Source organism: Plectropomus leopardus, chromosome 7, assembly GCF_026936395.1.
Source record: "Plectropomus leopardus strain MGB_pleo_1.0 chromosome 7, ASM2693639v1, whole genome shotgun sequence".
In the NCBI taxonomy this organism is placed as follows: domain Eukaryota; kingdom Metazoa; phylum Chordata; class Actinopteri; order Perciformes; family Serranidae; genus Plectropomus; species Plectropomus leopardus.
In genome coordinates this window covers 30,508,911-30,535,008 of record NC_142182.1, presented here as the reverse complement: position 1 = coordinate 30,535,008, position 26,098 = coordinate 30,508,911, and the positions used below count along the sequence as shown (strand labels likewise).

The window sequence follows — 26,098 nt, the reverse complement described above, 5'->3', positions numbered from 1 at the left end:
GAGCACCCATAACAAGCATTTCCATTTCACATCTGTATCACTAGAGTGTGAGATTTATTTGATTTGCTTTTAGCCACCTGTTCTCCCTCTCTTCCTTTTGACTTTTTTTTTGTGGAGCATTATCAAGTTGAATAGTCACACTTTAACACAGTAAAAAAAATCAATCTATATTCCGCATTATTTAAAGATGTTGCTGGGAGCTTAAAGATGTATGAGCAATCTGCCAAAAGAATACAACAATTCCTGTCAGGCACTGTCCTGGCAAGAACACGTTTATAAGAACACTGCCATTTTGACTGCAGGTAGGGTAAAGCCAATTTCAAGTTTGGCTGTGAGCCAGCCTCAGCTGTGCTTTCATTCTTGGCAAAGAGCAAACTTCTTGTGTACACATTTACACTGTCACACTGAATGACTAATGAGCCTCCCTCCTCCATAAATAAACAATGAAAACAAATAAGCAGAGAGGCGAATCTAACAGCTCACAAGATCTTACAGTCCACTTACAGCTTGTTCCAAATCACTACACAGAAACTTCTCATAGATTTGTGGAAGGTTTCAGCTTCTTTAAACAAACAGATGCAAGTCTGTAGCATCAAGGACCAGGGCCTGCATTCATCAAGCATTTGAAAATGACACATTAAATCATGCACATCAGGTCTGACTGGGACTAAAAATACTCAGAGACCTGAAAGTTATTTATGAAGCTTCCTACACAGACTCTCACTAAAGAGTAGAAGTGTTACTTTGAGAGAGAATGACATCACCAGTTTATAAAACCGAGCCTAACGAAATTAAAGGTGAAGTCTTTTATTTTATTCTGGGTACTGTGGAATCAAGACATTCAAGAGACCAACTGGCTATAAGATAATTTGATACAGAAATAAAACAGCATCTATTGTGGGTACATGAAGACCTACCAAAACACAAGCAAATAGTACAACTTACATCAAAAGGATCCATACTCAATATTTATGAAGGGGTCCCCAAATCCACGACCACCAATCAACAATAACAAAACAATAACAAAAACCCTGGATGTAAGTATTCAGAGACATATACACTACAATGTATATCACAATATACTGTATATATTGGGAATTTGGAAATGTGAATTGAAAAGATTTATTTGATACCAAAGTCATTATCCATTCTGCTAACCTGTCAGATTTTTTGATGATTCCCTTACTGATTCCTGATCAGTTTTCAGTGTGTAAAGCAACAGTCTGTCATCATCTAAAATTGAGTATTTGTATAGCATTCATTGGTCTCATTTTTTTTAGTCAAAGAAAAAAACTATGTGGCAGTAAAGTTTTAATAAGGATAATTTACCCTCAGTCATGGACGTGCTGCTTTTTGCATTGAGTGTTAAATCAAAGCTAGGGCACAATTGTTTTCACAATCAATGATTATTTTCTCTAATATTAATTAACCATTTCATGTATAGGTGCCTTCATCAAATGTTATGATTTGTCAGTCCAAAACCTAAAAATATTCCATTTACTATGAAGTAAAAACAAGTGAAGTAGCAAATTATCCCATTTGGGAACCTGGAACCATTACAAAAATGGCATTTCTGCCTTTAAAATGACTGAAACAATCAATTATTTATCAAAATGGTTGCAGATTAAATGCAATTGCTTGTTTTCCGTCCAAGAAAAAACATCAAATGTATTATATCTGTACCTTTAACACACAGTGAGTTACACTGATGTTGACATCATTTTATGCGATGTGACAAATATCATGGCTCATCTCTTTACCACTGTGACATTTATACCAGCTATGCTTCCCACCCCTACATACACACACACACACACCATGCCACCCACACACACACTCAATAAGGACCATCATCAGTCCAGTGGCAGGCAGTAATAAAGCTGTCACACAGGGAAGATGTCTTGAAACGCTCTCAGCTAAATCCCACTACCTTACTCAAGAAGCACAGAGGCAGAGACATGGCAATCATAACATCACTGTTGAAGTTGAGGGTGTATTTATCCGAGCCACCAGCAGAGGTCTTGCTGTGAGAAGCAGCAGGCTTCCTTTTATCCCGAGAGGAGGAGGAATGCCTGCACACATCAGTTTGTGAATAGCAGCACAGAAGTGGGAAGGCTGCATTTATCCTTGAGCAAGTAGTGCTGATATTTAAACCAGAGTCTTGACTTCCAGAGACATTCATCCTTCCTGCTGCAGAAACATATTGCAGAGGCCTGACAGATGATTAGACTGATGGATCGCTATGTGGTGCAACCATTACTACAGTTATGAAGCCCCTGTCAGCTCATTCTACTGTGGCATCATCTCTCACACTCTCACACACCCTCTAAGTGAAACTGAAAGCAAGCTGCACAGAGCTGATATGCAGTGTGAAGACAACAGATCACTTTATTGCACCTACTCTTTAAAGGTAGCCAATGAGGTTTTAAACCACTACTGGCAAGGTAGAGAGATGTTTTGATAAGTACGAACCTATGTTGTTTGTATCATGGCATCTGACATTCTCCTACCAACACTTACCCTCCACATCAGATACTGATGTACTGAGTGGGGGTGTGCCATATCATATTGTCCATGATAATACTGGTGTAACTTTTAATAGGAAAAGAAAAATTCATATTGCTATAATGGCAATATTTCGACTTGTTGACATAATTGCGTCACACCGTTATGCACGGCAGCAACAAGCATGGCTGAAAGCAAAGTTGCTACTAGACAGGAGCAGTGTAAAATCAGTGGCCTGGGCATCCTGAATCTTTTATGATCAGCCCTGGACTTGTCAAACTCTTTTTGTGACTTATCGCTGAGTAAACTGTCAGCAGCTCCGAGCAGCACAGCGGCAGCAGCACAGCATTTCTCCTTCTCGTCTCTCACCGTGTGCACACAGGAATCAGTGTCATCAGGTAATTTTGTTATAAGCCTGTCCTAATGTAAACCTACGTGATGGTCACGGCACCTCAAAAAAATTATGTATATGTATATGAACGAGCAACAGTTATTGTCACATAACAGTCACATATACAACTTTAAAACTTATTTTGTTGCAAGTGTATATCTTTGAAATTTATAATAAAATATTCTCCGTTTCATGTTGTAAAGATTAATATCATCGCAAAAATACCCTGATGTATTGCGATATTATTTTATGTCCATATCGCCCATCCCTAGTACTGAGGCACCTTTTAGTGGCAGTATGAGAAGCACTGGGCAGCAACATATCTCAATGCTCAACGCAACTGCTGAAGTATGAAGTCCACGTTTTGATGCGCAAGGGGTCAAACAAACTCCAGACTCTCATCCAAGAGCCAGCTGTTCATTCTGAGTTATTTTGATGATAAAATAGTGAGCTAGTATATATAGCATGCCCTGCTTGCAATGTACATCACTTGAATGTCATGTATGTTGCATGGCATTATACATTACATTATTAACCAACACACTTATTTAAGGTAATCCAAGATGTTTTTTTCTAAACCTAACCACTAGCTTATGTTGCCTAAACCGAACGAAGTAAACGTAAAAAGTTTTCAACCTATGTTTTCACATTACTTTGGAGAGAGACTGCATACATTTATCAAGTTTATTTTGAACATACATGTAACAAGCATACATTGACATGCAGTCTACAAACATTGAAAACTGGCACCTGAGTGTCACAGTTTGATACAGAGGGCCACAGACCAAGCATCTGTAATTGGTTGGGTGTGAGAATGTGTTGCATGTAACATGCACAAGCCACGAGTAAAATGAGACACATTCCTACAAAATGCAAGGTGGAGTAACAGTTTGATAAATTGTTATAAAAACAAAAAGAAAATGAAAATGCACTATACAAGAAGAAAGCCAAAGTAAACAATGCAGGATTTAAATATTTTAAGCACAGGATTTCTGACTGTTTTATGAAGGAAGGTAGGTAGTAAATTAATATAAAGAAACATATAAAACATGTTTGTTTACGAAGTAAACTTGCTTTAGCAAATCTCCTCAGCCTAAACAAGTAGATTTTGAACAAGGAGGGGCAAGATGAACAAACTGTTTCCTAAAATGTTGGCTCTGCTATAGAAAAAAACAGGCTTACTAGGTTTCTGACAAACATCCATAGTGAGAGATTGGGGTAAGGCCATATACCAAACCCAGCCATGTTATATTCTCTTCAGCTATCTGTGAATCACCTGACCTCAAACAGACGGCTAGAACTCCGGGAAGCAGAAAACATGCAGTGCCTCCAAGGCACCAATTTAGATCAAGGGATGCACATTTAGCAGTTTGTTTTTTCCAGGGTTTTGTGTTTGCTAGACAAACAGCTTGTGTTAATTTGTAATGAGGGACAACAATTTTAGTACGTCTGCTGTGACTCCAACCACACTATGGCACATTCTTCCTATGGTAACTCCAGCAATGCCATTAGGCTTGTGAGAAACACAAATGTACAATATCAATCACAGCAGGTATACATTATTCAATGAGAGACTTGGCATGGAGTTCAAATATTTGTTTAGGCAGGGGCGGTCGGATCCGAGGACAGAGCGTGGGAGAGGACCCTGACAGCAGAAGAGTCACTACCCAACAGTTGGGCAATAAATGCAGTGTATTATTCAATCACTGCCACTGCCTATGCTTCCCTCCCTGTCCCTTGAAAAAGAGTCAAATCCCTAGCATGCAGCGCACTATGGATACACAGATATCGCCATGATGCAGATTCATTTTTGAATAACCCTTAAATATCTCTGTCTAATCTGATGGTACTGATACCTCAGAGAACTCGGTACTATTTGCAGCAGTCGTGATGACCTGGGTACTATTTATAACTGTCAAGTGCCCCATCTAGCAGCAGAATTTACAGTGCACTCAAGTCGTGATGGGCCTTGCACTAAACCGCATACGCACAGACATACAAGAGACCTGATAAGTGGTTGTAAAAAGCAGTTCCACTTTGGGTTGATGTTTGTTGGGAATAACTATGGAAGTCCTTTGCACTGTTATGATATTACATAAAGACCTTTTACATGAATGGCTTCTAAAAGTGCCAGCACTGGAGATGGACTCATGAAAAAAAGAGCATACCAGTGCATCTAATCTCGCCTAGAAGTGATTAGACCATTAGAGATAAGGTAAAGGTTATCAAATGTACATATGTGGCAGCTAGCCACTTGTGAGCAAGAAAACATCAAAGACTCACACTTAAGGAGCCAAAGGCACTTGTGCTGTCACTGAGCCCAAGAGAAAAGAATTGTCAGAAGATTACAAAGAAGAGTCATAGGAAGAAACAATGTCCTGCTGATAATATACATTATGTCTAGCCTGAAATACGTGTGACAAGAAGAGACAATTGTGAAACATGTGTCGTCTGCAGGGGCTACGGTGCAGCTGACGTTGTTGCCAGGAGAGAGAAGGGAGGGAATAAGCCAAAGCCACAGGACCAGGAGGGTATGATATTAATCCCTCTACTGCAGCTGCTAAATTGAAAACTTGGCTGCAACCAGTACATCAGTATAGCACAACACCCTTTATTCAATCTTCTGGAGAAGGGTTAAAAGTAGATATGCGGAAGTATATTAAGGGAGCTTTTTTATAACGGTGTGATCACTGTGAAGACAGACGTATGGATTCCCTTTCTGTGTAGCAGTAGAAGAAAAAAATGTGCTAGAGTGCTATCTGCCTGTTTGGATATGGATAAAGACAAATTCAGAGGCTGAATTTGTAACAATTTGTATCAGGAAACAGTACGCTGTTCCAAAGCCCTCTGTGGACGTTATAACATGATGCTCCAAAAGCTCACAGCTGTAGAACATTTGAGCAGAGTGATGGCTTCCAAAAGCTCCCTAATCATCACAGACCATCTGGAAAACAACTGGGCCATGCACTGTCCACTGGACTGAGGTAGACAGACAAGAGGAACAGAGGGAGAATGAAAAAGTCTGAGTGAGTGAGTCAGTGTATGCTTTGTCATAGCTTGATATGGGAGGAGTACCATTTTAAGAGCTTAAGAGATATCCATCACCAACATCACTCAGCGAATCATGGGACTTAAGTAAAGGAATTTCATTGGCAATTACAAGTTGCTTTCCACCTGCACTGATCAGCTCTTGTTTTTCCTTTGCCTCATCTCACCATGAGCACTATTTTGGTTGTGACCAATACTAAGTTCCTCAATAAACAGGCCATCTAGAAGCAGTCTGTGAGACAGGATGGGTATTTAGAATATTTGACATCAGAGGAGAGCAGAGAAGTGCCAGGATGCTTGAGTCTCACACACATGGCTTAAGATCATATGCTGCAAAAACGTTCACACTCCTGCCTCTCCAACTTCATACCCCTCTCTTTATATTTTGAACTGGATGGATTGAAAATAAAGGTGAATGAACTGGATGGAAGAAAATGCAGAAGGAGACTTGAACAGCTGGCAAAGCAGTACCAATTGAGCATGTGTCCACATAGCAGTTTTCTTTGGCAGAAAGGCGGTGGCACACCCCATCACACTTTATACTGCTCACAGCACTTTTTTTTTTTTTTTAAATGATGCGCCATGCGTAAGTTTTGTTTCTATGACAATAATATCTTGACATTAACCTTAACTAGGTAGCTAAGATAAAACGTGTACACTGACAAAAGCAGTTACAAAAACACAACACTTACCAGTGTCTGGCTGTTCTGCTGCCACAAACAGCCTTTTCTGTTTTTGTTGTTTGCTTTGTTTTTTTATTTTTGATGGACATATACAGCTCAGACAATATGGTTGCTAAAGTAGTGGCAGTGACAACACCAGCGCCTTTCTGAAAAGTTCAAAGACATTCAGCTAGAAGTGGTTGGGGGGGCTGCAAAAAAAAAAGAGCTGGAGCACCGTGAAAAAGGTAGCTGGGCTCTAGAGCAAATGTAGCAGCATGTGACTGCCTAGAGTCTAGGCAGTCACATGCTGCTACATTTGCTCTTTCCTCCTTGGGGACAATTAATAAAAGGTGCTGTTGCTCAGTAAAACAAAATCATCCACAAAACATAAAAACATCTGACTCATTGTCAAAGACTTGTAACATGGCTGATATGCTAAGCTCTCAAATGTAGACAAAACAATGTGTGGAATAATTGTAAAGCAACAGCATGACCCCATAGAGACAGAGCGCAATACATCACTGTTTGAACAGCACTACAACCAAAGGGGAACAACAAGGGTTTGCAACCAAGGGCTGAAACCCTACCAAAAGCTGAAAACATTAGATTTAGCACAGTATTTTAGCACCCCACGTCTACCAGAGAGGAGAAATTACACTGACAATCTCAATATTGTTGCTCTAAAGCCTCACTCCCACAAACACCCGCTAACAACTGGCTTTTTAATGCAATGGGAATGCGTACAATCAGCATTCACACCCGGGTCAAATGGTTCTGCAGTAGAAATGGGTTTTTATCGCCTCCAGCTCCAATTGGCATTAATGAGAACACATCACCCAGGTGAACGTGCTAATTATAGCTCCTTAACGGGCAGGGTGCAATGATGCATCACTAATTACTGGCCCTCTCCTCTTAAGGAGAGGAACAGCGTATTTTTTTTAGCAGAGCTCAAAAAGTACTCCAAGCTCTGCACCAAGTTTGGGAGTGAGTGAATAACAAAAAAAAACAAAAACAATATCAAGAGAAGTAACCTCCGTAAAGTTTTCAGAGACCTCTGTTACTGCTGCCGTCTACTGTTTACCTCTTCTCTGGCCTGTCTATGACATTGCAGGGACACACCAACAAAACAACCCACACACACAAGCTGACAAAAAGGCAGACTCGTCTGCTTCAGCGGTGTGTGTGTTCACAGGTCTGCTACTGGCAATGGAAATGCAGTCTATCGCCTATATTTAGCGAGTTCCCCTGTGTTTAAAAAAACCTGTGCGCATGTGCTAGTTTTGGCATGAAAGGGGTATATCTCGATGTCCTGTTTCCTTACCTTTCTTGTCTTTAATAAACAATCCTACTGAATGGCCAGAAGTGAAATACTATAAGATTTTTAACTGAATCACTGGGTAAGATCATCCTTCAACCGAACAAGGATCAAAAAACAAGTATTGCATAGCTTTGTTAGCTTCAACTTCTGTAGATTGTCTGGCCAAATTAGCAATGCTTGTTGCACATGGCATAACAGTAGGCATACTGAGTGTCAGGATCCTAGTTTTCTCATTGCCTCATGTCTTATTGCTTAAAAGGCTCTGGTTTTTAGTTTGGCAGTATATATAATCTCTGTTGAGGGTTATTTACCCTTTTGCATCTCAGAACACAGCAGCTTTTGGGCAATTTTCTGTCATTTGCTAGCAGACACAAGTGACAAGGAGGTATCTTCACAAAATATAGAGTCAGTGAAGAGCAATGAATTGTGTTTCCCTTATGTGGGGGCAGGACTTAAGTGCGCTTTGTCTCTATGAAGACAGCTGTCCCCAGATTCAACCTGGCACAATATCAGCAAAGGACGGCTCATTGAAGATTACTACAAGGATTACTCAAGTTCAACAGCTCTATCAGCATTAAATCAAAGACACCACACAGCTAAGAGGCTTTAGAAACAAAGAATTACAGTAGGTTGCATGCTACCATGGTAAACCCCAGAGGTAGGCCTATATTCAGTCAACATGTTCTTTACCAGTAGGAATTAAATACATATTCTTACGTACAGGGCATTAATCATTGCACAGAGTTTGAGAGTTGAGACCAGGCGCATTTTGTCAGAGGCTTGTGTGCACAGCCTAAAAATGACAAAAGAAAGTCTGTCAGATTATACTTAGAGATCATCTCCTCACTGATGTCAGCTGGGACCAAAGCAGACAAAGAGTATCTTAAAAAAGTAAAAAGCCTGCTAAAAGCAGCCATGTCTTTAGTTTCCAATCCTGAAAAAAAAAATCCTTGCCATTGGATAAAAAGAGAAACAAGCAAATATTAGTGAGCACAATTTAGAAACAACAAATGCATCACAAGTCTCTCGGACAGACAGCCAAAAATAAATTAACAACAGCCCAGGATAACACTGTCTGATGTAGATTTTCACTGAGAAACTGTCTTAATCAGCACCTGGGGCTGTCACTGACATCAGAGGATCTCTTACACATATGTGCACACACACAGAGCATCCAAACACCAAAACACACACGCACTTTTCTTCCAGTGCTAGCCAGATGGCAGGGACCCCACAGAGACTGCACGCGTGAGAGCAGTCTGAGCAGCTCAGAGCCTGCCTCGTTCACTGTCTGTCTCCCAGTCAGCACCCAGACTCAGAACTAAGAGTTATGGAGGTAGAGACGCGGATGATGTACAGCAGATCCAGGTCCACTGGTTTCTCTCTTAAATCACATTACACACACAAGTGAGCTGCATGAGTACCGAGCATTGACAGAGTTAGTGAGTCAGCAGGCACAGCCATCAGAGCCTCCCCCCGCCGAGGGGGTGAGTAAACACTCTCTCAGAGCTTTGCAGTTTGAATAAAGCATTGTCCCTGGTGTGCCATTTGTTAATGTTAGCCATGTGTGTGGGAATGAACACTTTTTTTTTAACATACGGTTGCATATGAGCATCACGATTATGGTTAAGAAGATCAGAAGGATTATTTCATACAGGACTGAAGACGCATTTACCATCACATATCACATTTACATAATCAGCATATAATAATAATGGATTAGGTAGACTCAAAGATTGGCATGACACAAGACAGAGTGGTATTTCCTCAAGAGTCCATTATTCTCAATGAGATAACACCTCAGAGTGCAATGTTTTTCTCTGTGGTAATTTCCCAAAGACAAAAAGGTCACTTTAATCTGTAATTCATCAGTTAAAGTTTGTTTATAGAAGTCTGCATGTTGTCAGCCAAGGTGCTCAAATTTCCTTCAACATACAAGCCCATAGGTGTGCATGAGGTCTTTGTGTGGTGAGCTTTCCAGTGTGCAGTGCATCCCTTCCTCTCACCCAGCATGTGGGATAGGGCTGGGATAGGCTATAGCTCCAGCAAAACAAATGAAAGAAACTGGCTCCGCTTGTTGACTCTATAATAAAACTCTTTGCTTCAAGGTGCTACCAGCCAGGAAAGTCTCACCGAGAGAGGCAGAGAAATCTATGTGTGAAAGAGGACTGTTGCTGCAGATTTAATTGAAGGAAATTGCAAAAAGAAGAGCACTTGTGAGATGTGCCCCAGCAACCATGCACAGGATAAGGTTAATTAGGGTTGACCGTGTTTGAGGTAACTGTTGGGTGTGCAGTTTGGTCCATGACTGAAACTGCTGCTGCTTTGTTTTTCACTAGATGTGTTAATGTGCCTGAGTATAACTCTTATATTTCAGTTGTACATGGATGCACACCGGTCAGTTAACTTAAGCTCCTTTTTTTTAACTACTAGGTCAACTGTTTCCAGAGGTATAGTGAAACCTCTGGGACGTGGCTAAAAATACAGATAAGTTGTCACAGCACATTGTAATTGCATCCAACTCAAGTTATGTTCATACAACGCTTTAACATTACTGTTTGACATAAGTTGACTCCACTCCTCCAGACTAAAGCCGAACGTTTTTGATCCACATCCGATGTTTCTTCTGAGTGAGTTTTTGTAACTTCTCACCTTTGCATCCTACTATTTGAAGGACCTAAAATGGCCCTCGTTTATTCCCAATTTGATCGACTGGAACAGCCGTTAACAGCTCAAATAAAAGGTATTTGTGCAGTGTTGGTCGTCTTTACCTCAAGTTGCCTGCCCTCCATCTGCACAGTGCACCAATGTATGATGTAATGTGCAAAGAAGCTATTAGACAATAACACATATACTGTATACTGTATAGTTTCTGCTTGTCTAAACATTTCTAAGAAACTATTTGCCTTTTCTATTTTTCATTATTTTCTTATTGATTTTTTAAATTTTTACATAACAGAAAGACAAAAATATGTACACACAACCACAAAATCCCATCCCATAACAACAACAGATGCCACAATATATAAAAATTAAATAAAAGGAAAGACAGAAAACAGAGATATGACAGGAAATAAATAAATAACATAGCACATACCGGTAAAAACAGTCAGCTATTGCCAAACAGGAACTAGCCAGCCATTTGCCTTATCTAATATACAAACTTCCACTGACTGAAAATATCATGGTTATGATTTTGTACACAACTCCAGTCACACGTTCTGACACACAAAACATTTTTGGATTCCTTCTGTATCCTGGATAGAATTGTAAAGACATGTTTTGTGGTTGCTGTTTTTTAACACATGAATCATCCCATGCACCACATATTAAATACATGGAGCCACGATTGGACCTGGCTGAGTTCTAGAGAGAATACAGTATACCATGCACACTGATTTACAACGGTGGTTTAACGTGTAACTGTTGATTAAAGCTATTCTTGAGGTGTCCCGATATACAATGTTACACCTGCCAGCTAATAAGACACAAGTCATTTCTATGCTCATGGCATAAAAGAACTGATCCCCACATAGAGAGTGTAGATACAATACCCCGAGGGTTAGCCATGTAGTGACAGTGCTCACGACTGCAGTGGCAATCATGTTATGGAAACAGAAAATATCACAGCGTCATTTAAACAAACCCTTGTGAATGGCCACAGCTTTCTTTTTGCTGGGGAGCGCTTGATTTGCACCACAGCAGGCACCTTTACCGTAAAGTCAATATTTCACCTGATCGAGTTTAATTAGCCTAAGGATGGATGCCAGAATTGTGATCACTTATTAAAGGATTAAATATACCGCCTGAATGTAATTGTGTTTTAAGTCCAAACACTTGGTCACCTCTGTCACACTCTCACTGCTGTGACTGACTGGATTTTTAGAGTTACATAATCAGGTCTGTTATGAGGCTTTTCTCACAGATAAAAGCTTGGATTATTGCCTGGAGAGAGGGTAAAGTCTGCCATTACTGTGTGTCTGACAGTTATGGAGGGTTTACAGGGACTCTTGTCGTGTTTATCCTGAAAGATCAAGACCTCACCTCTCAAATTGTACAACACTGCAGGTAAAACTACAGATAAAACTACTACAAACCAAGATAGACAGAGACTACAATCAAAGTGAGTTCATTCCTCACATTGCCCCAAAGCACTGGGGATTGTTGCTCACTTTAGCTGATGTCACTCATGAAAATGAAAACAAATCCCCTATGCTTGAAGTCTAATCCATTCTTCAGATGTCTGATAAGATGCCTCATTTTACTGATGCCCTGATGTGTCTGCAGTGTCTGGAACTGCAGAAATGAGACTTGAGCAGAGGCAAGGAAAAAGCAGAAATACTGGTTTGGACAAAATGCTTGAAAGGTGGCACTTTTTGGAGTCTGTCTATTCAAATGCAATGCATAAAGTATGCTGACAGCTTAGTGTATGTTGAATGGTAAGGAATTTTGAACAATGCTAGCTTTGGAGGCAAACCGTTTCCTTTTTCAATTTATAACCAACAAGCATGTTCCTTGAAATGTTTCTTTAACGTGGCTTACATCAATATTTTTATGATAACAATGAAAAAAATGACAATTTGTAGAATGAAAGGGACACTTTTCAGTTTTTCTGTTATGGTTCACTCTCACCACTCTGATACTTATGTTTTTGGACGAAAACGGCAGCTGTTTTCAGAAAAAAATGGTCTAAAAACTTACTTATGTCATTTTACCAGCACCATACAAAAGACTCTGGTGAACACAGTAAAGAATTGAATAGCTAAAAGGATGGATGTTTTCCTCAGGAGTTGGTAAAGAATAAAACCAGAGCCTAAAGAGGGTAAATGTTGGACTTTCAGTTTGGTGAAAAGAAATAAACCCAATCTCCAAAATAATGTTGGCATTGTACATTTTGGCTCAAATCACATTTGCACGTTACCATGTAGTGCATATGTTACTACATTTTAACATTGCTGTGGTTATGTTTAGGCACAGACACCACTTGGTTATGATTAGATTCTGTTGTGGCTTTAAATACCTGGTACTGGGGGCACTATCCCACTATCCCTGCTGAAAACACAGCAATGTAATAATGCAGTAAAAAAACAACCACTTTTTGTGGCGCTATCCCTGCTGGACAAACAGCGACTGGTTTAAAAAAAAACACTGACATTTTAGAGGCTAAAAAGCTCAGTGGATAGAGCAGGCAGCCCATGTATAGAGGCTGTGTCCTCGCCCCAGTGGCCGCAGGTTCGATTGTGGCCTCGGCCCTTTGTTGCATGTCGCCCCCATCTCTCTTCCGCTTTTGCACTTGTGCTGTCCTATCAATTACAGGCAAAAATGCCCCCCAAAAATATATATAAAAAAGTCACTGGAAACACAATGACAGGTCCTTAAAAAACACTCAAGCTAAAAAAGCCAATGGAAAAAGAGCCACAGGTCACTAAAAAAACACAAACGTTTGGGGGCTAAATAGCTATAAAAACAGTGAGGACTTTTAAATAATATCCATGTTTGGGGGCTGAAAAACCATTGGAATAGGAAGAACACCTCTGTTTGGAGGCTAACACAACATTGGCTCGCTTAAAAACAAGCAGTTTTGTTGTTTGTTGATCTCAAACAGTGGTCTAGAGCTTGGCAGGCATCTCACTCAGGTGTCACGCCATCAACCATCCCCATCATATCGTGATGACAAGGTAAGCTCATGTCATGTATACTATGTCACTTTATAAATGTTGATATGATTTGTATGCAACATGCAAAATGTAATGCATATGTGGTTTGCAAAAATGTACAAATGCCAACTTTTTTCTCTGGTGGCTGGGCTGCCAGAAACAACTTCACTTGAGTTCAAATGTTGCTCTGTATCTGATGAATGGGTAAATGGGCTACTATTTGCCAACAAGTTTGCTGCCTTTAGAGAAAACTCTGATAGCAACATCATGAAATTCCATCCGCTTTATCTGGGTTGAACGTTTTGATCAAGCATCTTTATGTGACTCATTATACTGCATATAAGTCACAGTAAATGCAAGGCTTCTGATTTGTTTTTGCTACATCAGTCATTCTGACAAACAGAGGCTCTAATAGGTTATCAATAAAAAAAACGGTCATCAAAAAAGCAGATTATCTTTCTTTTAGTGATAATTACAACAAATGAATATTGATACACTCAAGAGCAACCTGATACTCCTACTGTTAAATATGCAGTCAGCCAATGTGTGGGCCTTCAAAGCACAAAATGAGCCAACAGCTAAACAGAGATCCACTGGAGAGATTTTTGTCATAATTGGCCAAATTTCAATTGACATGCTTTCCTCTGTTCTGAGAGATGAATAATGCAAGCTGTGGAAGTGAACGGCCTAATGAAAGTGGTGGTTGCAGAGCAGACTAGTGCAAGATTTATATTTTAAGTTGCACTTTATAGTGACGAGCACTTAGAAGTGGCAAATTGCCCTCAAAGGACACTGACAAAATGTTACCAAATGAAACATTAAAAACTGGGCAGCAGTAAAGCAGGACTCGATTCTATAGCACTTTGAAGGTCAGCGGTTTGAGCCTATCATTAGCCTTCAAAACAAGATGTCAGCCAGCTCATTGTGTAACCTACATCAATTATACCTGACTTCAGCAGTTCACCTCCTTTTCCAGACAGAATAAATGAGACAAGAATAGCAAGCAGAGAGGGAACTGGCAGGAGATCTGCACCTGTCTATTCATAAACATAATTGCTGTAAACACGTTCTGCCTCCATGAGGCAAAAAATATAATCCATTTAGTAATTAGGGTCATCACTCTCCTACCAAAATATTACGCCTTTTACACCTGTCAAACTAACTTCACCCATTTCTCCTGATTCACACTTCTGGAAGGTTATCACAGGTCAACAATCCACATTATCAAACAGTGACAGAAAAACATTTTGACAAAACATTTGTTCAATTGGCCAAATTTTGTCCCCGTCTTGTTCAAAATAAAGCTTAGGTTAAAACGTGGGATTACGTGCAACAGAGATAAAATGAAATACCCAAATCTGCCAGATGGCTCAGTCTCATCAAAATGCTGCACTCTGGGTGGCTGTGGAATTTAAAAGTAGACGCAAGAGAGGGACACAGAGAAAATGTCATGAAAAGAAAATGTCCAGTGACTTGACTCTCCACATAGTATGCTGCACACAGCATTTGCAACACACAGTATTTAGCTTGTGCTTAACATCTTCAGCATTTGAGAGCCCAACTGCAGCTCTTTGCACAGTGTAGTTCAATAGGAGGTTAGTCTTGCAGCTCCCAACTCTCCACACAGGGTACAAAGTGTCAGACAGGTTAATCTAAAGGAAAAAGTGTCAGTTACTCTGATGTTTGGATTGTTTCGGCTCTTGGAGGACCAAAGCAGCAAAAAGGCTGGATGGAGTTCAGTATTCTCTGATTCAGCCAGATTCAGCAGTTGAGAGCAGGGCCAAAAGCCACTGGCTTACAAACTTGAATATATCAGGACTAATGGGTCGCTGCTATTAGTGACCTGTTACTCTCTACTCAATGAGCCATAGCAGATGGGAAGCTAAAACAAGATCCTGTGTGTGTGTGTGTGTGTGTGTGTGTGTGTGTGTGTGTGTGTGTGTGTGTGTGTGTGTGTGTTTAATATGTTCTATGTTCAGGACTTCCCTACAAAAAACATTGAATAGACTGATGGTAGAGTTTACACTAGACAGCTTTTGACAGCCAATATAGCCGCTAATATTCCAGAACTCTGACCATATAGAACAAGAAGTGGACATGTGTTTTGAATACTTTTACAGTCTAAACAACAATAAAACACAGAAAACGCAAATGATCTTTTTTTCACTTCAAGTCCGTCAAACCAAACAACTTGATAATATTAAGAAGCAGTCCACAGAGCAGTGACTAAACAGAGAATATGAGTGGCAGAGGCACCAGTTGTCAGAGTTAAGTCCTCGTGGTAACACCCAGGGAATCACCAAGCCTGCTATCAGCCGTCTTTTTCGCCGTGATGTAGTGAGGCATATCTCCGATCTGATCTATGAGGAGACCTTCAACACACCTTCAACGCAGTTTGTTGAACTTTCCCTGGAGAATGTGATCTGTGATGGCGTCACTTACATGCACTTACATATTGAGCACACTAAGAGGGAGACCGAGACTGCCATGAAGTGGTGTATGCTCTGAAGAGGCAGGGATGCAGCCTGTACAGCTTCGGTGGATAAACAGATTTGTCCGTATAATAGCCTAATATCGTCACACCATATTAGGTGATATTTTAACTGTCGTTTGAAAAAGTATGCACATTTTTCACTGCTTACCGTCCTGTCTGACTTGGACACAAAACAGTCTTTACACACTGACTTTAGTTACACGTCTGTCTTTGTATAAAATAAACAGGCTAACAGCTTACAGGTTTACACCTCCTAATTATCTCTCTCTCTTTTAGTGTGAGAGCAAGTATCTGGCCTGTTGACAAATACTGTAGTTCTCCTCACTAAAAAACCGTGTTGGCATGAAAACACCCAAGCAACTCAAAAGAGACTGCTCACCCTGAGAGCAGTAAGCCATGACCGATTCAATTAACATCAGCGCTGACCTTCACTCATTCAATACTCACAGTGCCATAAAATAATCAAATCTTGTGACGGGCTGTGTCTCCTGTCTACAACATTACACCAACAACCTGCACCTTCCATTCTCCCTAAAACATCCTGTAAGAGGAAAGTCTACACAGTCAGCACAATCTGCTCCCTGATGCTCACACTGTGTAACTTGATGGTAATGGCCAAGCCACACAGGCAGCATGTGAATGGGCCAGATCCTGTCGCAAGCTCAAAGTCCCGAGTCATGGAAATGAATCAATGACCCAGTCTCTATAAAACTAAAAATGAGAATGCGGTGTTCTTTTGTTTTAATATATTTGAATCTTGTTTATGCACATTAAAAATACAATAAAATGACACTAAAGTTACACTTAACAATACTAAATTGATGACAACATAATGATAACCTACTGTAAAACATATAGCATAGACTTGTCCAGCTTTCACCAGGCTAATTACTTTGGACAGTTTTCAGAGGCTTTTATTGGCAGCCTCACATAAAGCCTCAAAATATCCCAAGTACTGTCCAAGACAGTTATCACATAAACTTGTCAACAAATCTCTATGTCAAAACAGTGACTCACAGTTAAATTACCATGTGTGGTTTTACATAGCCAAGTTACTCAAGTTTAAGTACATCTAGAATACATCTCCATTACTAAAGACTGACAAATTAATCTTGTGCCTTGAGTTGACCATACTTGTTCATCAGTGCATGCAGCCAGCTCAGTGACACACATGAATACAGCGCTGGCCGCATAACCAGAATTCTAAAAGCTTGTGTTAAGAAAAACAACAAAGAGGATTCTCATGGGCCAGGCCAGTAAACAGCCTGGGAGAATCTCACTAAAAGAGAAACAAGCCAGACTGTGGCAGCCGCAGTCACATGTAGGCTAATTCTCTGCATTTCACCCACAAAATCTGCATCAGCTTTCACTGAAATTAAACAGCAAAATCAAGCTAAACAGCATGTTGTATGCCTAGTAATGTTTTCTGTAGGCTCATTACAAAAGGAACTGCACGTAGTATTTTTTAAGCTGACAATGTGACATAAATTTGCACTTCAAAATTTGGAGCTTGCAGTTTCGTTTTTAGTTAGTTCTCTTTATGCAATGTTAAAAATAAACGTCATCGACAATTTGTCATTGACATGCAGCACTAATGAGTAACAACAGGAATGGCAAAATAGAGAGAAAACGGGGGTTTGATGCCTTTTTCAGCATTTCTCCATTTTTTAACAAAGTGACTCTGCTATTACTAGTCAAAACGAGGAGATGTGCAACTGTCTCTGTATTTTAGTATTTGCTTGGCTGCAGTTTAGAAAATGCTCAGTTAAATCAGCTGAACACATGCTTTTGTTTACAGTTTGTATTTTGTGACTGTTACATGTGCTTACAGGTGACAAAAAGATTCAATATGTGGTTCACCTGCTTCTTTGAAGACAAACTAAAGGTGAAAGGTTGTGCATCAGCTGATACCTCATTGTTGTATTTACTTTGTCAGATAATCAATAAGCTTCATACTGCTATTAGGATGACAGACTTACATGTTTGTAATCACACAATATTATATTGGCTTCAAATGTAAAGTGTCAGCTGATGAGCTAATACATGATCAATAGATGATATAAGATTATATGTTTATCTTTCATAGTAAAATATAATGTTGTGAAAAACTGACATGATCTGAACTGTCAATATATATTTTACAACAGTCCCCACTCTCCTAAAGCTGGAGTAGGCAGTTTTGTTGTGGCATCATTGAGCAAAAATCCCATTATAACCTTTGAGCGTATTGTAATTCAAGTGGTTTGAGAGAAAACTAGACTTCTGAAAATCTACCCGTGACAGGAGACTTTGGCCAGTCACAGGTCACTTCAGAGAAGAGATGTTCCTACTGGCTCCTCTATGAATGCAGATGCATGTACACATCCCTTCAGATCAAGAAGAAGCATAATTTAGTGGTGGAAAATCCTGCAAGAAAATGTTGCTGCTGCTGCATTGGCAACAACTGTCTACGCTGCAAAGCAACACAAAAAAGGTAGACAGACCTATCATGAAGAGAGTCTAAAAGAGAGTCTGACAATAAATGTAATAAAACACGTGTTAATATCGGCGAGTTGCTTTCAGAGATGGAGAGAAAAATTTGCTAATAGTTTAGCCCTCTGCTTACAGGAGCCAAAGGCTGATGGCTACAGCTAATTCAAGTTTATCTTTATGTAACTAGGTTAAGCCAAAAATCACAGTATGTCCTCCAACACACTACCCGTCACTACAGGCCATCTTGCTGGCGGGAGAGCAGCCGTGGAGACAGACCCTCAACCTGCAGCTGTAGCAACTTGAACTCAACCAGTGTCGGCGCATCCAAACAGCCATGATTTCATTGCTGCCATTACACAGGTTAGACACAGCACTTCCGCTGGCTACCAGTGCACCGTGACTGTTGAATTCCAGTTGCTACAGCTGCTGCAGTTGTCTGCTCCCAAGGCAACTGCCCACCCTCCAAATACAAAGCAGGAAGCAAGGCGGAGGAGCCATGGGCTGTGGAGAATGCATTTTCATATTCTGCTGGTGTTTTTTTCCCCTTTTCAGAAAACTGCCTACCCCAGCTTTAATCCTCAGTTAAGCAAATTCATCTACAGCCTCTAAGTACACAACAATTGAACAAAACTTTTGTCTAACATGTAGCAAATGCATAAAACCAATGGTTGTCTTTTTTTTTTACATGCAAAGCACAGTCTGTACGCTTTGTAGAAGACAACATGATTAGTTTGTAACTTGTTTTACAGAGAGCATAACCATGTCTGTGGGCTGTGCCAGAATCACAGTGATCAACTGATGAATATGGTCCCCAAGTCTGTTTTGCGCTGAGAAGCTGTGATAAAATACAGGAATATAAAATGACTGCCTTTCAGTCGGACTGCCTGGCAACATGCCACATGATGCTCCTCAAATTCATGAGGAATTCAAAGAAGGAGAGAGAATTCAGTGAGGATAATAGGGCATAATATCCTAAATTCGTAGTGTCTTAAACCATGCAGAAGCATTCTTGTGTTTTAACAGAGAAATTCACCTGTAACATATCTAAAACCGTTGTGTGAGAGGAGTATTTCATTACAGCACACAAAGTAACAAAATATTCCAAGCTATATCCTTGGATTTAAAACATTCTGAGGACAGATGATGAATCAGAGCTGACTGAATGACAGCGCTTCTGATCTCTTTTGATCAGTTGCATGCATCAGGCATGGAGGAGGGAAAGGAATGTAAAATGTACTGTAGTTCAGGGACTTTGTAACATAGCCAACTAGTAATGTAATTCATGTAGATCCTTATTTTCAAAGAGAAAGGGGCACAAACTGAACAAATCAAAGTGCTTTGGCGGACATGGAGGATATATCACATTTCCTGCTGCCCACATAGCACCAACAAATGAGCGTACTGTGGATGTGATGTTCAAACAAAATCAATGGAGGGAGACTTTAAATAAGAAGTCTTTTCAAATTCCTGTAATACCGTAGCTTGGCGTGTACCACAGAAATATTTTCCAGCACCTACTTAAAACAGTGTCATCCTAAACTGTGAGCAAACCATGTTAACCCAAACAATGAAGATAACTGTTTTTAGACACATTATTAACTGTCAGAAAACGAGAACACGCTATACTTTGGCTCAACTCTCCAAGTAGGCTCAGCTGTGAGTAGGGTAAGGCTGAATAAATAAAAGCCGTCCGCAGGAAGACAGCAACCACACTTTGCCCATGTCTGTCTAGCATTTGCGCAATGTTCCTGTGTAATCATTAACTTTTGTGATAGGCTTCTACAGAACAGAAAAAGGGAATAAAGATTCCAAATTTACAGCCCTGCCATATTTACATCTAACACACTGCATGTTTTCCGGAGTAGCCCAGCATTTGGAGGAGTTCATTTTAAGTGATAAAACTTGTGATAAATAAATTCCTGTTTATAATTGAGGCTTTCTGCAATCATTGGGACATGCAAAGAAAAAGTGCTTTGAATTCTTATGACCTGGTCAGATACTGTGTGCATGCTCTGGAGATATGATGGGTGTGTGTCTTGCGGAGAGAGGTTGTTAAACTCACTTGATAAAACACCGTGCACCCTCGAAAGTATATCCTTCCTCCCATCCAGTGGGTAAGTCTGTGAAAGAGGGAGAGGTGGTAAAAAACACGTGAAAACAAATACATGTTGTGTGTATTAAATTAACTCGAGCTATGCACTCCCAGCTCCCAGTTTACCTCCTGAGCTGCAACAATTTGTCAACTAAGCTATAAGTCGATTTTGAAACCAAAAAAAAATCTATGTAGCCTTTTTCCATAATTTTCAAGTAAGCATAACAAACATTTGCTAGTTCCAGCTGCTCAAATGTGAGGATTAACACCTTTTTAAAAAATATATTAATTAATGAAATATTTTGGGTTTTTTTGACTGTTGCTTGGAAAATTCAGCAATTTGTAAACTCACTTTTAGGGCTGCAACTACCTTGATTTTCATCATGAATAAATCTGATTAATTTTTTGATCCACCAGTTAATCTTTTGTAGAGCTGTTCCAATATCATTATCTGCAATACCTCCAATACTGCCTAAATTTCTGGATCAGATATTGGTGAATATGCGAGTGAATTTAGCAATCTGACACCACTTTTTATTGAGAAACTTTAAAGTAGTTTCATATCTGTATAAAACAGCAGTTTTCCTGGAATTTAGTTGTTCTTGCTACTCTAAAGAAGTAGCCTGCACAACAAGTTGTGCTGTGCTGCCACTACTGTTGTAGAGCAGTGAAGAAAAATTAATTTCCAGTTGTGTGTGTAGCTGTTAGCAAAATATCAGCAATTCTGGCAGTATTCTAAACTGAGACTACCAGCTTTAAAAAGGCAACTTGTACAGCATGCAAAGCTTTAGTTTCGAGGTGCAGTAATTTATCATCGTCTCTGAAAATGCATAAGATATATATTTCTTTATGTATTACAAAGGGTTTAACCTAGCCTCTGCCATGCATTACAACAATGACAGCGATCATTTCACACTTTTACAGCATGAGTAGTATGGCTGTTAAATTTTATTTTACCAAAATGGTTTCAGAATTGTTGTTGTCAGGGAAGAAAAGAGTGGAATCCAAAGATATCTTATTGTGTTTAGTCTTCTAAATAGCAGAAAATAATAAAACAAATTACCCTTCACAGTTTCCTGAAGCTCAATGTGACGTCCTCACATTGTTTGCTTGGTAAGGGTGGAGCTAATAATCGATGCAGCATAGTATCATGATATTTTTATGTGTCAATTTTGTATCCATGCACAGACTCTAAGTGATGACTTTTTTAAACATAATTATTAATTATTTCAATTACAAGTGTAACTTTTGTAGCCTCCAAGAATAACAGAATAAATATCTCTTATCATCCTCTACATACAATGTGCTGCAATAAAAATGATTAAAGTGAGGTGAACAGACTAAAAAGTTAATCTTATTAGATAAATTGGATGTTGACAAAGTTTTGGCTTTGAGGTGACTTAAGTATCATAATTAATTGTATTGTGGGACCTCATGATTGGTCCAAAATCCAAAGATGTTAAATGTACTACCACATTAGTTGAATAACAGAAGATAATCCTCACCATCGGCAGGCTGTAACTAATGTAAATAGCATTTTTACTTAAAAGTATAAACCATTACTAGATCATCGAAATATTTGCTGATATCCTTCAAAAAGACCAATCAATTAAGCAACTAATTGTTTCAGCGCTAATGACCTTCAGCTGTGGGGAATTCTGATGGGCATTTGTCACTATTTTTCTTTCTTTTTTTTTATGGTGTTATGGTCTAAAATGGTTACTCGCTAGTTGCAGCCCTTCAGAGATGCAGCAGCCTCTCAATAACATGAATGGGAAAGCTCTGCAGAGACTTGAGAGGAGGCTGCTACATAGTTAGTCGCATAACGTCACCAGTATGATACATTGCAAGGATGTAGTTTTTCAGCGTAACACACCGCGTTTAAGATAAGTCAGTGGCTTTTTGAAGTGGTGGGGTAATGGAGGCTCATTTAGTAGATTCACGGCTAACATTGTTAGCAAAAAAAACCAAAACTGTTGCTGTATACCTGTCAGACTGACTGCCTCTGTTAATTGCTCGAGTGTACATATCAGACAGGTTATATGGTCAACAGAAACCGTTAGTTTATTCAAAAATAAAATGAAATCCCTCCGTTATGAATTTCCACGCCGCTGTTTGTTCGTTAAAGTCGTCGTTTTACAAGTTAACACGTAGCTAGCGTTCACTCGTCAACTTCACTTGCTGACAAACCTGAATAAGGCTCACGGGGAAGTGGCACGAGCAGGGCAGAGGTGGGCATGACAGGGCTCACTTTTCACAGCGACGAAAAAAACCCACTCATGCATTCAGAAACACGGCATGGATGTCACAGTCCCTCTCTGCCAGTGTGGGAAGTATCGGTTAGAGGGATATGGTCAATAACAACACATGACGACGTGAGACACGAGAGCCGTTAAACATAACAGAGAAACTTGACAGCCGCTGAGTGACACCTTACCTGGAGTTTTTCTGTGTCCGGTTATTACCGCCTCGCCACTCACTGGATGCAGCCAGGTTGTACTCTTGGCTTCTTCGCTGTTGAGAGAAGGGTAAATGCGTTCATTAATACACGGTGCTCGAGTCAAAAACGGGCAGAAATGACTTAAGCCGTTTTTCCGTGAAGGGATAGTTACTTAATGAAGAAGACGCGTCCATCCCGAGTAACCCCATAACTCCAGGAAGAAGGGAGACAAGAAATCCACTCGGGTTGTAGATCCGCCGCCATGTCTGGCAATACTGTATGACAATCGCGCGGCTCCGCTCGCGCAGGCAGCGCGTACACGGAAACCTTGGCAACGGCGGATGGCTGAGAGGAGGGCAGGAGCCCAGCGGGGAGGGCAGACAGGTACTGTGACTTAATCTGTCTGGGAGATGATTTAATTGACAAACGTGTTAAAAACGTACATTGACAAACAAAGGCTATAGAAAGTGTTGATGTTTGTGGGATATTGCAAACTCCAAAACTTGTTTTTCTCTGCTGCTTGATTGTGTCTGTGTTATTGTTGTCTTTTTCATGGCTTTGGATGCACATTGTTTTCTACCGATTGTGTTTTTGTTGCATTTTGCATGGCTTTGGACCCACATTGTTCTAAACAAAGACACCTCTCAGTGGTGTGGACAACCATGGGGGGCAGGGCCGGATCAACCTGCCCAAGGCAAAATTGATCTGCTGGGCCCCTTATAGGCCATGCCATTTTACAGCAGACAATTTGACTTGCTCTAGTAGAAAAAGCACAGGTGTTACTCATGTTATTAATGAGGGTTCCTTTGTTAAAGTGTTCCATTAAAACAAACATATTCTGTTCCCAAATTGTCATGCTGCTGTTTTGCAGTGGACTTTGCATGTAAATGTTACATTTTAGGTATACTTCTGTGTCTGCTCAGATATCAAGAAATGCACATGGTGGGAAGATGCAGCACGTGGTTATGTTCAGACAACAAAAGCACATGGCAACCAATACCGGAAAGTCAACAAACACACATTCTGGCACGGGTGGTTAGTATTAGGTAACAAGAGCATGGATGGTTAGGATAAGGAGAAGGAGGCACATTCAGACGGGAAGCGAATGGCAATCTACCGCATAAGTCCAGGGTTTGTTGGATTCATCCACTGCCCCTTCCACCGCCCTACAGGCGCCCTTGTGCTCTGTATTTTACATCATTATCAGCAGCGATTCAACTTGATGCCATGCTGTGGCGTATCATGCACACGCAACAGGTTACTTCTGGCTGTGTTCTCAAGTGACGTGACATTGTCCACTTATCAGGCTGACATGGCAGGTGCTTTACGGCAGTGTGTAATAACAACTTGATCGGTTCTCAGCTGATACCATCCAATGGCAAATCATGTACACACAAAAGTTGCCCTTAGTGTCGGGATCATATTCAAAAGCACTGTAAAAGCGGCGGCATCTGCCCTATCAGGACCCTGAAACTAAAGAAGTTGCATGTTATTCAGCCATCATTTACTTCATTATTTACACCTGTCGTTCTCCTAATGTGACATGTCTGAGGCCACTTTTATTTGCAAACAATCAGATCTGATTTGTGTCCAGGCATGACCAAGCTATCTGCATGGGTTGGTGTCATAACAATGTAGGCGTCATTAACTGCGCAGCTACACTGGCTTTCCACCATGGAAGCATGAAAAATAGAGGGCCATCATTTCATCCTGCAAATATGGCACAGTCAAGTCGTGGTGTACAACTCCCCCCTCACACCAGGCAAACTTCTCCATGGTGCTCTGCCACATTGTGGATTCTGCTCAAAACTTCTGTCACTCTGGATTTCACGTCTTTGTTGTGTGTCCCCTTGTGAGAAATGCAGAAGGCACTTTGAAATTCGATTTGAGCGAGCAAAGCGTCCAGACTGAGACACATCTGTGGAAATCCGATAAACACCTACAAATGTGGTTTGAATTTATTTATTTTTTTGTGCCTAACAAGCCTTCTCAAATTAAGCAGGATACACTCTGTATATGCCAAAAATAAATAAATAAATTGGGTCGGTAGTCTGAACAAGGCCCAAATGTCCTAAAAATTTTAATTACATTTGAGCACACTGTTCTATTACATAGAACAGTGTGCTCAAATAGCACAATTTCTTCGATGAAATTGTGTCTAACCAAATAATCAATTTACCATTAATTAATTTAGGAAAGTCTAGTAGGGTCCAATAGTTAATATTGCCCAAGGGCGCACTACCTAGTTTATCAAGCCAAGACAACACAGTAGTGGTGGCTAAGATGCTGGCAATGTAACAGCAACCTCACTGATTCAAGTCAGCCCCCCTGCCTACTGTTTACCATCTAATAAAATCAGATGTCAAAAAAAATCTGGAAAAAGAAACATGAAGGCACAAAAGAGAAATGATGAAGGTCTTTAAACTAAACGTTGGCACAGGGGGGCTCTTAAAGAGAGTGCCTCTAGGTCAGGTGACAGCAGAAGCTACCTTGAGGCATGATGGTATTTGTGGTTTGGTGATTCATGTCCCAAAACTAATGATCAATTAAATTAGCACAAACCAGGTGACACACAGTGAGCCTGCAGCTTTTTTGGCCCTTGGAGTTCTGGTGTCTTGGGGCAGTTGCCTCCTTTGTCTGTAATCGAGCTTTGCATGGTGGCACAGACTCGTATACAAACACAGTCAAAACACCCACTTTCAGCTCTACCTTTAGGTTCTTGGTTTCTGCCTTCTGTCATTGTGCTATGAAACTGCAGCATCAGCCTTTCACAGCAGACAAAGACAAGTCATACAACACCACTGTGCCTGGCCTGTTTGTTGCCTCTCGTGTTGCATTGTGCTCTGGACACATGGTAAGCCACAGCTTTTGAGGCGGTCGGTGGTGATGGTGGTGGATAGTGGACGTGTCTGCCAACTGCCAGGTCATCCACTTTGGGGAATAACTCTAGAGGGAGAGGAAGCAGTTAAGCACTGATGCCGCTCCTAGTCAGATGTCAACAACACTGAGCCCTTTGTTT

At 40.4% G+C, this 26,098-nt stretch overlaps 1 protein-coding gene across 12 annotated transcripts in view; it reads right to left on the bottom strand.

Moving 5' to 3' along the window:
• LOC121950808 (pleckstrin homology domain-containing family A member 5-like) overlaps positions 1–23,404 on the bottom strand; it is a 112,989-nt gene extending 89,585 nt beyond the window's left edge. For all 12 annotated transcript variants that reach the window (XM_088080443.1, XM_088080445.1, XM_088080448.1 and 9 more), the window contains exons 1-3: positions 23,252–23,404; positions 23,077–23,153; positions 20,610–20,667 (exon numbers count right to left, since the gene is read on the bottom strand). In XM_088080443.1, the coding sequence (XP_087936569.1) occupies positions 20,610–20,667; positions 23,077–23,153; positions 23,252–23,343 (227 nt within the window). In that variant the 5' untranslated portion in view covers positions 23,344–23,404. The remainder of the gene's footprint in view (positions 1–20,609; positions 20,668–23,076; positions 23,154–23,251) is intronic.
• Between the last annotated feature and the right edge of the window lie 2,694 nt (positions 23,405–26,098).